At 44.4% G+C, this 14096-nt stretch overlaps 1 protein-coding gene across 5 annotated transcripts in view; it reads left to right on the top strand.

Moving 5' to 3' along the window:
* TCERG1 (transcription elongation regulator 1) overlaps nt 1–12758 on the top strand; it is a 29836-nt gene extending 17078 nt beyond the window's left edge. For all 5 annotated transcript variants that reach the window (XM_017822951.1, XM_017822949.1, XM_017822948.1 and 2 more), the window contains 9 exons: nt 748–837; nt 1560–1678; nt 3655–3805; nt 8139–8303; nt 9018–9200; nt 9677–9856; nt 10739–10822; nt 11077–11177; nt 11561–12758. In XM_017822951.1, the coding sequence (XP_017678440.1) occupies nt 748–837; nt 1560–1678; nt 3655–3805; nt 8139–8303; nt 9018–9200; nt 9677–9856; nt 10739–10822; nt 11077–11177; nt 11561–11762 (1275 nt within the window). In that variant the 3' untranslated portion in view covers nt 11763–12758. The remainder of the gene's footprint in view (nt 1–747; nt 838–1559; nt 1679–3654; nt 3806–8138; nt 8304–9017; nt 9201–9676; nt 9857–10738; nt 10823–11076; nt 11178–11560) is intronic.
* The last annotated feature ends 1338 nt before the right edge of the window (nt 12759–14096 follow it).

Raw genomic sequence — 14096 nt, 5'->3', positions numbered from 1 at the left:
GTGTATGTGTGAGAAGGGAGAGAAGGTTCAGGCAGAGGTCTCAGTTCTTGGTGAATTCCAAAGCTGCAATGTTTTTGTGTAAGGAAGCAATGCTCTTGGTACAAGGCTCCAGATTTCTAAGAGAGATACAATTACAGCAAAGTTTTGATTTCTTAGTAAGTGAAATGAAACAGGGTCAAGACAGATTTTTGATTTTTTTTTTTTTTTCAATTTTTCCCCAAGTTAAGTAATTACCTAATTGGAAGTTGCCGTTGAAGATAAATAGGGCATACGAAGGACATATCCTTAATGTTTTTGGAAATGTTCCTACTGAGAAAAGCAGCAACTTCCACTCTAGTCTGTGCAGTCTTATCCTTAAATGGGAGACTTTTTGCTATTATTTAACTAAATCTGGAATCTACTTGATGCCAATCAATTTTGATGGATAAATTAGGCTATTAGAATATAAATTTGATAGTAACTGAAAAATGGAAGTGGTTCCAGCTGCCTGTGGAACACAGCCTCTCAAGGCTTTCTTCCAATGTACTTTTTGGTTTTAATGTCACACAGCAGTAGTAATTAAGTGTGTATTATCATTTAGAAGTTTTCAGAGCTAATTAGTGTTGAAACTTTCTGTGACAGCCTCCATCATCCACTAGTGATAGAAACTCCAGGATGAGTTTGTTTCCCTGTTTTCATCAGATGTCTTGGAGTTTTCAAGCAAAACCGAACAACTTGTCTTGTATATTTGTCTTCTTTTAATTAAAGGTCTCTGCCTTTTCAACATGGGAGAAAGAGCTGCACAAGATCGTGTTTGATCCTCGTTACTTGCTGCTCAACCCGAAAGAAAGGAAACAGGTAAAAAAGTCAATTCACTCCCCATCCAGACACAGGTGCTACTGATTTATCTGAATCTTCAGTCTGTTTTTGTTCCTGCAAACCTTCCAGTGTTGCAAGGGATTTTTGTTATGATTAGAGTTTGTCTGGAAACAGAGGAAGCCAGCAAGGGAAAGTGTTGATAGTTGTTTTATTTCCTGTGGTCAGAAGATCTCGTACCTTAATACAGTGAAAGTTGTACATGTACAGAGAGCTGCCAAAACCTGAATGAAATGGTGAGAGTCATCAGTATCTGTTCAAAGTGTTGGCATAATGAATAATCCAGCTATTTATTTTTTTAAAAAGTGGTCATGAGAAAGACTAAAGTGCATTTTTATTGTTAAGCAAATTCTCACTTCAGCAGCTTTTCTTCGAGTGGATATAGGGAAATGGAAAGCTTTGAGAACACAGGAAGTGTCTGAAACATGGGACCCAGGAAAATGTTACCTGGAATGTGTAAGGAACTTCTTCCCAGGTCTCAGATGATGTGTTAGGTACAGCACCGTGCACGTGCAGCAGCTTGGATCATTTGCATATTGGGATACAAAGAGTCCCTAACCCTTCTTTCTGCCTCGTCTGTGTTAGTTCTGTGGTGAGAGGAAAGGAAACAGAGAAGGAAAGAAGTGGGATTTTTCCTCCCTCTTACTTAGAGCTTCTGTGTGTCACGTTTGGGTGTCTGCTGTGGGTGACTGGTGTTTCTGTAGGTGTTTGATCAGTATGTGAAAACACGAGCAGAGGAAGAGCGCAAGGAGAAGAAAAATAAAATAATGCAGGCCAAGGAGGATTTCAAGAAAATGATGGAAGAAGCAAAGATTAATCCAAGGTAGGAGCTTCTTTGTGTTTTGTGTGCATAAGCTCTACTAGAACGCAGGATGTTGGGTTGTATTGGGTTGATTAACCTTGTTCAAAATGGGCAAAGAGGAGAAAAATCATCAGATACCATTGAAATCTTCTTCTATGTACTTATATTCACCTAATCCATGAAATAATAGAACTTGTGATTTATGATGATTTACATGTTTCTAATGATTTACATATTTATAGTGATTTACATATTTTAAGTTGAAGAAATCTGCAGCGTGCTGCCTGGATTGTGAGAAAGGCCTCAGGATCCACCACAAGTTTCTTTAATAACCCTGTTCCTTCTTCTCTGAGAAGCAGTAGGGAGGTTTCTTGGGTTTGGAGGGGGATAAAGGGATGTTTCTCTGGTTACAAAATATGTTAATGACAATATGATAGAGTGTTCTGGTTGCTTTAATACAGCAATGATTACACACCCCTCAGATTCAGACCCACTGCAGTGATAAGAGCGAGGGGGTGACAGTGAAAGTACATTCAAGATTTCATTTCTGGGATTGTTTATTTCACAGCTTCCTCGCGTAGAGGTCATGAGATATGTGCTTATGTCACCAGATGAGCTCCAAAGCATCCTCTTTCAGCATCTCCTGGCTCTTCTGGCATTAATTCTTTTCCAGTGAAATAACAGCTCATTTGTTTCACTTCAGCTCAGTTTTTTCCTGTGACTCGTTTTGGAAATCTGGTGACGGTGCTATGTTAACTTTTAAATTGCTTCAGATCTGACTAATAACTCAGTAGTAGGCTGGAAGAATGGAGGCATGGAAATGCTTTAAGGAACAGTTATGTTGGCTTTAGTATCCTCAGCTTCCAGCATATCTCCAGTATGTCATGTTGGGACTGATTCTTTACCTGATTATGGGCTGGGGTGGGAAAGAGAGTTCCAGCTGAAATACTGTCTTGTTTAATCTTATCCTTTGTCTTCTGGTTTCAGTGTTTGTCTAAAGATATTGCTGTACTTCTGTGAGTGCCAGACTGGTTTTTTATCATCTATCTCAGTCCAACATGCTCAAGAGTTTGTGTTCCACTTCACTTGAGCAGCTCTTGTTCTTCAATCTAGCTGTACATTCACTTTCTAATCCTTTTGAATAAGCTACCAAATTCTCTTCTTGTTTCAATTTACCCTACAGCAACAGTAGGCTGGATTTTCCAAGTCTAATTATTTCCATGCTGTGATGAAAACATTCCTATGATTATAAGTGTCTCACGTATTCTTGGGGCCAGATTTGCATCAGAGCTTGGAAAAAGCACAGTAGTGATTTTTTTCCGAGGTAAGTGGCAGTACTGTACCTACTGCACAGGTTGGAATCTGGCCCTGGAGGTGAGAGAACGGTCAGGGAAACGCTGTGGGATGATGGGTCAAAAGCCCAGGATTGTTGCCTCTGCCCATAGTGTTTGAAGGGGTTTCAGCTCTGTGTGGTTTAAGCTCAGGCTCTGCACTGAAGGGGGAAGAATTGGTACAGCCAGTGTTTTGTGGGGACTCCTACCAAAGACTGGTTTTCCTGGTAAACTCTTAGCATGGTTTGGCTGCAAGTGAATGCACCTGAGATTTTTGGTTTCACAGCTGTGAAATACCTGGACAGACTGGTTGGTGGCTGAACTGCTAACCCACAGAAGAGTTTTGTAGACAACTGAGTTTTTTTCATTTCTTCTCCTTGGTTGCACTGTAGTCTCTCTCTGCACCTGCCTATTCTGCAGGTGGCTGTATCTGAACAAACCAACCCACCCTTGTAAGTCTCTGACAACACCTCTCGTGTGAGTGCTGGCTCTTTTTATAGAATTCATTGGTCAAGCAGCTCTGTAGTGAGACCATAGGATTTGCCTTTTGGGAATTTTTAAGTTGTGCTCTGGCATGTATTGCAGCAGAGGAAGTACTTCCCTGCTGAACCTGCCTCCCAGCCCAGACAGCTCTGCCAAATGAGTTCACTTGCCATTTTGTTGCAGAACTACTTTTAGTGAATTTGCAGCCAAGCATGCTAAAGACTCGAGGTTCAAGGCAATTGAAAAGATGAAAGATCGAGAGGCCTTGTTTAATGAGTTTATCACAGCGGCAAGAAAGAAGGAGAAGGAAGACTCGAAGACCAGGGGAGAGAAGGTAAGGGGACTCTTGAGTTCCAGCAGTGTGAGTGGTGTGAATGAGATGGGACAGAGCCAGTGCTTGGCTTCCCTGAGCCTTCCCTGAGACATGGGCCTGCACTTTCCTACAGGCAAACACTTCAGTGGTGTCCCCCTGGTCTTTCTGAACTATTTCAAGTTTGCAGTTTTACTGACTTTTAGAGTATCTAGAATTGAATTGTGTTTATTTGTGAAGCTGAGTTTGCTTAAATAATGACATTTTTTTCATTTACCCGAGCAAGTAACATTATCTTCTTAACCTGAGTAATGCTTGATTTTATTTTCTTTATTAAGTTCTATTATCCTGAAGCATGAAAAGGAAAAGGAGTCGTGCCCTCTTTGGCTATAACCCCAGAGCTTGCCATTACCTCTGTGCTCCCTCAGTGGAGGCAGGCAGGACTTGCAATTCCCTGAGGGTACTGCAGTTAAATTTCAAACAGTTCCCATATCCTTCCTTTCCATCTCAAAACAGACACTTAGGGACTTTTGTAGTAAATAGATCTTATGTATAAACTGCTGCTGATTAGATTTAAAGGTCAGCTATTACAGATTAATGAACTCCCAGTGTCACGTGCCCGCACTGCTGCTGGTGGGGAGCAGCTCTTTCCCCTGGAGAGAGGATATCAAATGGGGTCACCAGAACCTGGGGCCACTTACTGCCACGTCCCTGTGTGTGTGTGAGTGGAGGTCACCTCTGAAGGCCAATCATTTTTGATATTTGGAAGTCTGCAATGTTTATTTTGTAGTATGAAGTTATTGCAGATTTCCCTGGAGTGCTTTTGGGAGAGAGAAGTGCTGGGGGACAGATCTGGGGACAATTCCATTCTTCAGGAAGCTTTGCATATTTCTAAAATCTGGATGCTCTGATCTAATTTGGTTCTGTACTCAATTTTCACAAATGTTGCCTTATTACTGCTGTCTTCAGTAAATGATTGTGCTTTCAGAGGGGAACTGATGTAGTTCAAAACTAGATTTTACATACTGCATTTTGATTGTGAATATGGAATTTTAGAGCATTTTTGCAGCTTAATAGTGCAGTTGAAGACTTAAAAGAATAAATATTAACTTGATTGTTGTTGCATGATTGTTCTAAAGTTGAAAAGTTAAAAGAAGAGAGATTGTATTTGTTTGCTTTGAATAATGTTTTTTTTTTCTCCAAAAGCCTTTTGTAACCATTTTATGTATTCTGTTTTATAACAAGTGGATAGACTTTACAGTTATGTGCTGTGCGGCCTGTCAATCAGTTCAGTCTGACAGCTGTCAATCACTGACACGCAAATATTATGGGATTCCCTAGTGAGGAAAGCATTGGTATCTCTGTGTGGTGACTTTAGCCTCCCGCAGTTCCGGTACTTTACATTTTTTTAGTTTTTTTCCTTGTGAAGTGATGAGAGTTGTACCTGCAATGTGTTAACTGCCAAAAAAAAAAAAAAAAAAAAAGACTTCTAAATACACCTGAAATGTTTTCAGCCTTATTTTCCTTTGATTTTGAAAGTGCTTAAAACATAAAAGAAAATTTAAGGCATTTAACCTGAAGCTTTCTCAGTCTGTCGTAAAAGTCCAAATTCTTTATTTAGGGAGGATCAACTTTACAGAAATCTTTAACGTAAGGGTTTTAGATTATCTAATGTTTGATTTTTGCCTCATGGAGTTATGGCTTACAGGATGGGATGGTGCAGCCAGCTTTTCCAATGCCTGCTTTTATTTCAGTGAGTAAATCTGATGCCAACACTTCTTGGATGAGAGAAGGAATGGGGGGGAGCTTGGGGATATCAGGAAAGGGGCTGTGGGCAGATAACAGTGACCAAGCTGATCCTGTGCTGTCCCGGGACACAGCCTTGTTCCATGTCCCCAGGACGAGCTGTGGCAGTGGATGAGCTTCACATCCCGCTTTACAGAGTTACTGGAATGTTGAGCTGCAGATGCCCTGCAGCCCCGTGCTGGTGGCTGTGTCCCCTGTCACCCACCCCATGTCCAGAGCTCTGGGTGATACTCGACTTGGTTGAGCAAGTCCCTGTGTGCAGGCACATGGAACTCACCATCCAGAGCTGGGGTCTGAAAAGGTTATTCCTTGGTGAGATGTTTTAGACTCAATTTTTTGAGACATTTTTCACCTTCTTTTTTTAAAATAGAAATGATATGGCAACACCTGTGCTGTGCACAGGGCACCTGAGTGAAGTGTAAGCTGTGCTTTAGAGCACTGAGGCCTGAAGTGCCTGCTGTTGGTTTTTCTGGGGGAGGGAGTTGGCTGTGCCCTCCTGATCCCAGTCCTGTCGGGGGCTGGAGAGGGAACAGCTGGTCCTGCTGGTGGCTGCACAACCAGGGAGGAGCTCCTGAGGGAATGAGGGAGTGAGGGGTGCTACTGGTGCCCACACAGCCAGGCAGGAGCTCCTGAGGGAACGAGGGGTGCCACTGGCAGCCACACTGCTGGGCAGGAGCTCCTGGGAGACCGAGGGTTTGCTGCTGGTGGCTCCCACAGGAGCACCTCCCTGCAGCCTGTGGTGGTGGCCTCAGGTGAGGGTTTGTGTGGCTGCTCGTGCCACAGTGTTCCCAGCAGTGTGGCAGGTGTGCAGTCCTCATCCTGTGGAATACATCCATGCACAGGTGATTTGTGCAGGAGCTTGGAGATACCCTTACCTTAGAGACTTCTGTGGTAACAGCTGGGAACTATTTGATTTCTAACAAATATTTCAAATGCCATGGCTTAGAAAGCTTCATATTTCAATACTGCATGCATGTTTTAAGATGTTTTGAAACAACATTCTTAATTTTACGATGAATAAACAGTTTGCTTAGCATTTTGTTGAGCTCCTGTAAGATAAAGCAGTAGTGCTGTAGCTGTAGCACAACATCCCACTGGCACTAACGGGCTTTTCTCTGATCTCTGCTTTACTGTCTTAGTCTCCTTTGGGATAGTAAAGAAAGAGCCTATAGAGCCTTTTATATTTATATGTTAATATTGCAAAGAACTAAAATTATTCGTGGGCAAAGCTGCAGACTATTGGTGCTGATCTTTCTTCCGTTTCTGCATTCTGTAGCTAAACACATTTTAGGGGATGGGGATGTGCCAGGTCTCTGGCAAGCTGGAGCCTGCTCTGTCCATCTGCTCCCTTCCCTAAGGAACCTCAGTGTTCTGCAGCTAAACTGCTTCTGCTGGTTTCTGGTTTTTAAGGGATGAGGAGGGGAGATAAGGAGCAAATAACCTATAGTCAGTCCTCCCGGATTTGGGGTTTTTAATTCCTGTACCATAAAACCAGCTTCAGTTTGCATCCTGGCAGGATGTGGGGTGCTCTGGAATGCAGCAGGGTGTGGGGAGCTGTGGAGGCAGAACCCTTCTCCCTGCCTGCAGGGCCCTTGAGCATTCCCTGGCCCCTGGCAAGTGAGGTGACCCAGCCCCTCACCTCTGCTTCTGGGAGGGGGAGGCTGAAGTGCCAAACCAGCCTGCCAGGGATACAGTGGTGACCAAGGACATAAAGTGCAGCAGGAACAGGGAGATCATTTGCCCCAGAACCCAAAATATCTAATAAAGGCACAGTAGTTGCCGTTACAATTGCTGGTTCTGGGACTTCAGATGAAAACATGTTTCTGGTTGTTTTGAAATAAAACCTGCCATGATTGATCCTCTGCCAGCCCTTGCTATGGCAGTTGTTGTGGGCAGAGTGCTGACATGCCACTTCCAATTGACAAAGTAGATTAAAATGTTTCCTTAAACTTTTATATAGATGTGCATGTCCATCCTAAATATAATTTACTTAATTCTAGATTTTACTTAATTTTAATGTGGGTAATTCTTCATTGGTTAGATCCATCTTAAGACACTGCTCTTTGTCGGCAGATCCAAGCATTCACCTCTGTTCATTGTACACCTGGAGGATGAATCCATAAATACCTGATTTCTCTAGAGCCCTGTTGCAAGCTGTATGGCTTCTGGAGTACTGATGTGCAAAATGCTATCATGCACCATCAGTAACTTCTTAATTTGATATATATAAAAGCTCAAAAAAAAGCTTAAATTGGAGGAAAATAATAAAAACTATTGGTGGATTGTTCTTTAAAGAATAGAATTCATCTAAAGTGTAGCAGATCACCTTAACGTATCTGCTTTGGCAAAATTGTCCCAAGGGACAGTGAATTTGGGCTGCAGTTATGGCTAAATTCAGAGTTTTAGTGATTTCTCTAAATTACAATGGTATGTAATGTTAATATGCTCCCTCTGATGGAGGTAAGTCGACTCCTTTTTTCATAAGAGCAAACTGTGGGATATCAAAGTGTCTTTCTCAAGCGTTGTCTTTCTGTTTCTGTCTGTACAACAGATCAAAATGGACTTCTTTGAGCTGCTGGCAAACCACCACCTGGACAGTCAGTCTCGCTGGAGCAAAGTGAAGGACAAAGTGGAGACTGACCCGCGGTACAAGGCGGTGGACAGCTCCTCACAGAGGGAGGACCTGTTCAAGCAGTACATCGAGAAAATAGCCAAGGTCAACAGGGAGCACGGGGAGCGTGGCTGGGGGTGTGCTGTGGGCAGACTGATCCTTGCTGAACAGAAATCAGTGCAGAGTTACTGTGCTGGTACCCCAGCATGGCAGCTCGGAACTTAGAAGTTCTGTCCCTGGTGGGGTGTGCGTGGGACCTGCGTGCACACACACAATATCTGGGAGAATTTATCCCTCAGAGACTCCTGTGAAGCCATTGGTTGGAAAATTGGCTGTAAAACTTCAGAAAATACAGACACCACATTGATTACTTCCTCCTAGGATGGGCAGCGTTTCCCTTGCTGTGATTTTTCCCTATGAGCTGAGCTTCTTTCGGGGATCTGTGTTCATACATAGTTCTTTCACTGCTGCTTCTCTCTTAGTCCAGTATTCCTACCTTTTTCTTCCAGGCAATTAATGGTTGAGTATGTAAAACTGGGCCAACAGTGATCACCCTGTCCCCCCTTATTCTGAGTTTGTTGCTGAACACAATGTGCTTCTGGGAATAGTTCTGTGACCAAGCTTGCCTCTCCCCTGTGTAAACCCTGTAATGCTACAGCACAGCTCTTGAAGCAAAATCTTGTAATCCATGGATCCCAAATCCCTTTGAAGTATTTTGTTCCAAGCTGCCTTCAGTTTGATAACCCTTTAGTTCGCTTGCCTGTCTAATGAAAGGTGTTGTGTTGTTTTTATTGAGAAAGCTTTGTTCCTGCATTTCAGAACTTAGATTCTGAGAAGGAGAAGGAGCTGGAGCGACAGGCGCGGATCGAGGCGAGCCTGCGGGAGCGAGAGCGGGAGGTGCAGAAAGCGCGCTCAGAGCAGACCAAGGAGATCGATCGGGAGCGGGAGCAGCACAAGCGGGAAGAGGCCATACAGAACTTCAAAGCGCTGCTCTCGGACATGGTGAGGCACGGACAGGCCCCTCGGCTGGTCAGGGCAGGCTTAGGTTGGTGCTCCCTGTAAAAGCCTTTTGGCATTTGGAGCTCAGCTTATACAGAGATGGAATCTCATTGAGGTTTTTGGCAGAGCTCCTGTTGTCTCTGGAAATAATAATCTCCGAGGATGCCTTTCCAAGCACTCTGGTGAACACAGGGTGTTATGCACAGAGGAGAGAGTACTGGAATCTTCTGGTTTTGAGAATGCTCAGCCAGGTCAGTGGAGCATCTCCATCTGCTTCGAACCGATGCAGAGGGATTCCTTCTGCCACTGCCTGTTCAGTGTTCGTGGGGCACCTGCTACAGTCTCCTCTTAAAAGCTGGGGGTTTATCTTTCATTTTAACCTTAACTTCAAGCAAGATAAATAATAAAAAAATAAGGATGTAAGACTTATCAAGGAACTTCAGAAAAACTGGTCTAAAAGCAAATCATCTCTGGCTCAGGTGCGCTCTTCAGACGTGTCCTGGTCTGACACCAGGAGGACCCTGCGCAAAGATCACCGCTGGGAGTCAGGGTCCCTGCTTGAGAGAGAGGAGAAAGAGAAGCTCTTTAACGAACACATTGAGGCACTTACCAAAAAGAAGAGGGAACACTTCAGGCAACTTCTGGATGAAACTTCAGCGGTAAGAGCTGCTGATGTTCAAACTGAAAATCTTTGCAGCCCACTGGGGTTTCTCTTTTTGTGTTTTTCTGTCCCACAGTCTGATTGGGTTTACTTCCAGGGCCCCTTTGCTTCAACACTCTCTTTTCTCCTTCATAACAAAATCTGTTCATTATGTTTCCTTACCTGTTTCTCTGGAGTGCCATTTTGGACACACAGTTGATTTTCATAGAAGCTTTTAATCAGTGATCTTTTCATCTGTTTAGTTCTTCAGCACTGAGTTATTTGATACTCTTCACTGTCTGGCTTCTGGCTCTTTGAGATATCCAGGGTGTTTGCTTTAGTGACCATCAGTATAGTCTTACCCAGTTCATCTATTTTGATCTCCTGCTTTATCTAGTGCTGCCAAACATGAACTTTTAGCCTGCTCATGCTGTGGAATCCATCCCTGATTTTGTGCATTTGGGGGTTTAGTGAGGCTTGCTTTCTTTTAGTTCTGTGCTAACTTCAGGCAGCTTTCACTTAACCTGGAAGTTTTTACCTCATTTTTAGTGCATTAGTTAATTTAGTTTAGAGGCAGATTTTCTGAAGGTAAATTTTAACAACACATTCATATACATGAATATGTGCTAGAAAAAGACTTTGGGAAGTAAATGATATTTGGAGGACCTTGACCTGAAAAATGCCATCTCAAAATACAAAGGAAAAGCCAGTATATACAATCTACTAGTTAAAAATACAAATGTAATAGTATGAATAAGCAAAACCCAACACTTAAATACAGCAGCAACTTTCTCAGTGGACTTGGGAGATACTTAAAGGCTTCAGTGGTAGCAGTGTTTGCATTCTGTATTCTTAGAATCTAATTTTCTTTTAATTTAACTATTTTTGTTTCATTTGAAAGATAACTTTAACATCAACATGGAAGGAAGTGAAAAAAATCATTAAAGAAGATCCAAGGTGCATTAAATTCTCTTCGAGTGACAGGGTAAGTGGTTTGTGTTGTCCTTGCCAACTTCCAGTGTGGTGCAGGGTACAGAGAAGTGAGCTGGTGGCTGCTGCACTGGGCTGTGCTCTGTGTGAATGCAGGTGTTAGTAGCTACATACAATTTGTGAAAAATTAAAATGTAAAGATAAGGAAAAGTGTAATTAACATGTAATTATTGCTGGCGTTCAGTGTGTTCAGTTGCAGGAAGTACTGGAGCTGCATTCAGTGATTTGATTTTATCTTTTATCTTCCAGAAAAAGCAAAGGGAGTTTGAGGAATACATCCGAGACAAATACATCACTGCCAAAGCTGACTTCCGGACACTGCTCAAAGAGACCAAATTCATCACCTACAGGTGGGGACCATGATGCCAGTGCAGGACTTGGCTTTTTTTTTGTGCTTTACCATATAAAAAGCAGCAAACTCATGTCTAATTTGATAACTTAGTTGATAAACAAGTTGATGTCTAAGTTACTTAAGTCTTTCATGGTGCTTAATTAATGCGGCACAAGTGTAGGCAACGAGCCTTTGTCTCCTGTGCCCAGAGCACTGCTACGTGCCTAGTCCCAACCTAATGGGACAACTTTCTAGCTCAGAAAAAGGCCAGGTCCCTGCACCCTTCCCTGCCTGGCCTGTCCCTGTGCTTCCTTATGGTGGGGCAGCTTCCCTGAGCCCGAGTGGGGGGGATCCTGGTTTCTCGGACTATGCTCCAGTGATAATTCTCTCGCTTGCTTTCAGATCCAAAAAGCTGATCCAGGAGTCCGATCAGCACCTGAAGGACGTGGAGAAGATCCTGCAGAACGACAAGCGGTACCTGGTGCTGGACTGTGTGCCGGAGGAGCGGCGCAAGCTCATCGTGTCCTACGTGGATGACCTGGACCGGCGCGGGCCGCCCCCGCCGCCCACCGCCTCCGAGCCCACACGGAGAACCACGAAATAGTTACGGAATGCTCCTAATCCAAGGGTGTCTGTTAAATCCAAACGCTTGCATGAGCCATCTGTCAGGTTACACACATCCATTGCCGTGAATATATTCAAACATCTGAGGAGCAGAGGCAGGAGCAGCTTTTGTGAACATAAAATGGTCTCTGGGGAGGGAAACAACAACAAAGCCCCACGTTAAAGGTATTTATGAGTTAATTGGGGCATGACTGACAAATCCTAAGGTGTGGGGCTGTTTGGTGACTGCAGGTCTCGGGGCGGGGTGTGTGAGGTGTGGATGTCTGGTACCTGGGGCTTTCCTCTCAGCACTGTCATACGTGTGAGTCCCAGGCGTGATCACGTCGTGGTTTGAGCGTGTCCTACGTGTGTGCCACAAGCTGCCTCATGGTTCCTGCAGTCCTTGGCTGAGGAGGTGACATGCTCTGATAGCTTAAATTATTGATCACAGCCTGCCCTGGAAACACCGGTCCCAGTTCTCTGCTTCCACCCTTGGGAATGGAACTAAATCCGTTAAAGCCAGGGTTAGAGCTGAGCGGAGAATTGGGACTCAGAGACGAACCCAGGTTTGTTCACAGGCTGCTCTGTTCCTGCCCCCAGCCATCAATTAGCAGCAGTCAGGTTGCTCTGCCCAAGTGAAGATCTGTCTAATAACTTTTACTCAAAGCTGGAAACACTTGGTGCATCCCAGAGGTGACCGAGCAGGCCAGGACGGTTGTATAAACACATTTTTATTTACGATAAAGTGATCTTTACATACTCTGGATTAGACTGTGGATTCCCTCTCTGGGCAATTCTTGTAAACTATACTCCTGTTTTGAATGTTAAACTTGTGTTTCTAAAGTTTAATTTTGAAAATGTTGGGATTGTTCAGTTTATGTATTTGAACTACAATAAAGCAACCCTTTTTATATATGGATTGTACAGGCCTAATCCCGATTTCTGTTGAATTTTGCTGGACTTGTGAATTTATGAGTAAAGCAAACAACTGAAGTGATACTGCCTACATTCTTGGATGTGTTTGGCAGAACAGGGCCTGTGGCACTGAGCAGTGTGGGGTCAGTGTGTGGGCAAGGGAGGTGAGCAGAATGATACTCTCCTTTAGTGCTTTCATCTGTTGCTTGAATGTGAGCTGGCAGGGCTGGCAGAGCCAAAGTTTCCTTCTGCTGCTTCTGTGTTTGATGTGGGTCTCTTCCCCTGGCCGAGGGCTGGGGAAGGAGCCCCTTCTTCCCTGAGAAAGTGATTTTTTTTTTTTTGTCAGCAGTTGGTGTTCATGACCAGGGGTGGGACTTGCAGGCTGAACATCAAGAGAGAAGGGTGGTTGTTTCACAAAGACTGGGAGAGCCTGGAGGGATTTGTGCTGCTGATGGTGGAACGTGGGAATGGGATTTCCTCTCACTTGGTGTGGCCCGGCAGGAAGCCGTGTGTTTCTTATGGCTGTTTTAGAATATGGTTAACTCATTAAATGAATGAGATAGCTATTAATTTTAATTGATCTGGTTTATGGAGACCAGATGTTCATTAACATTTATTTATCTGCTTATTCTGTGGATAAAGCAATCACACCCACAGGCTGGGCCCTGGGGCAGGGAATGCTGCTGCTGGAGGATGTGTGGGTGATGTGTGACACCACAGAGCTGGTCCCCCCTGGCAGCCCCTCAGGCAGGGTCCCCTGTGTCCCCAAAGGCAGGGACAGCCTGTGGGAACCTCATTCAGAGAGAAGGTTGGGTTTAAAGGATGCTGGCAAATTTCCTAGCACCATTCCTGTCACAGCCCAGCAGCTCCCCTGGCTCGCCCTGTCCTTGGGCTGCTGCTGTGGCCAAGCACTTAGAGCAGGGCAGAGGTGAAATCCAAGCAAGCTTGAGGAAGGGAAAGAAACTCTATTTTTGAAAAGCCAGACTCATTTCTGCCTTGTGGAGCAACCAGGCTCAGCAACCCAGGACATGCTGCAACCCACAGAGCAGAGCCAGGGCTGGATCTATGCTGCTTCAATTGATTAAGGTCCTATAGTTAATGTGGAGGTAAAAGAGTCTAAGGAACATGTCCCTGACAGCACAGTTTGTGCCCTGCAGCTGCTAATTAAAGGCTGCTGTTTAAATTCATCAGCAGGAACAGCCCAGAATTAGGACAGGGATTGTGGGGGGAACCAGCAGCTCCTTGCAGGGCTGCGCGTACTGAGGTTTGTGCTGTTGAGTGGGGGAGGTCCAGGTGCTCCCACTCCCCACGTTCCACAGGGCCCCACGTCCCACACCCTCAGAGGGACCCAGAGAATCCCTGGGGTCTCAGGGACCCCTCAGCCATCCCTCATCAGCACAGGACTGGCAGTCACCTTCAG

Source organism: Lepidothrix coronata, unplaced genomic scaffold (assembly GCF_001604755.1).
Source record: "Lepidothrix coronata isolate B3197 unplaced genomic scaffold, Lepidothrix_coronata-1.0 Scaffold100, whole genome shotgun sequence".
NCBI classification, from domain to species: domain Eukaryota; kingdom Metazoa; phylum Chordata; class Aves; order Passeriformes; family Pipridae; genus Lepidothrix; species Lepidothrix coronata.
The sequence above is the reverse complement of the archived record's forward strand: the minus strand, read 5'-3'. Positions and strand labels throughout refer to the sequence as shown.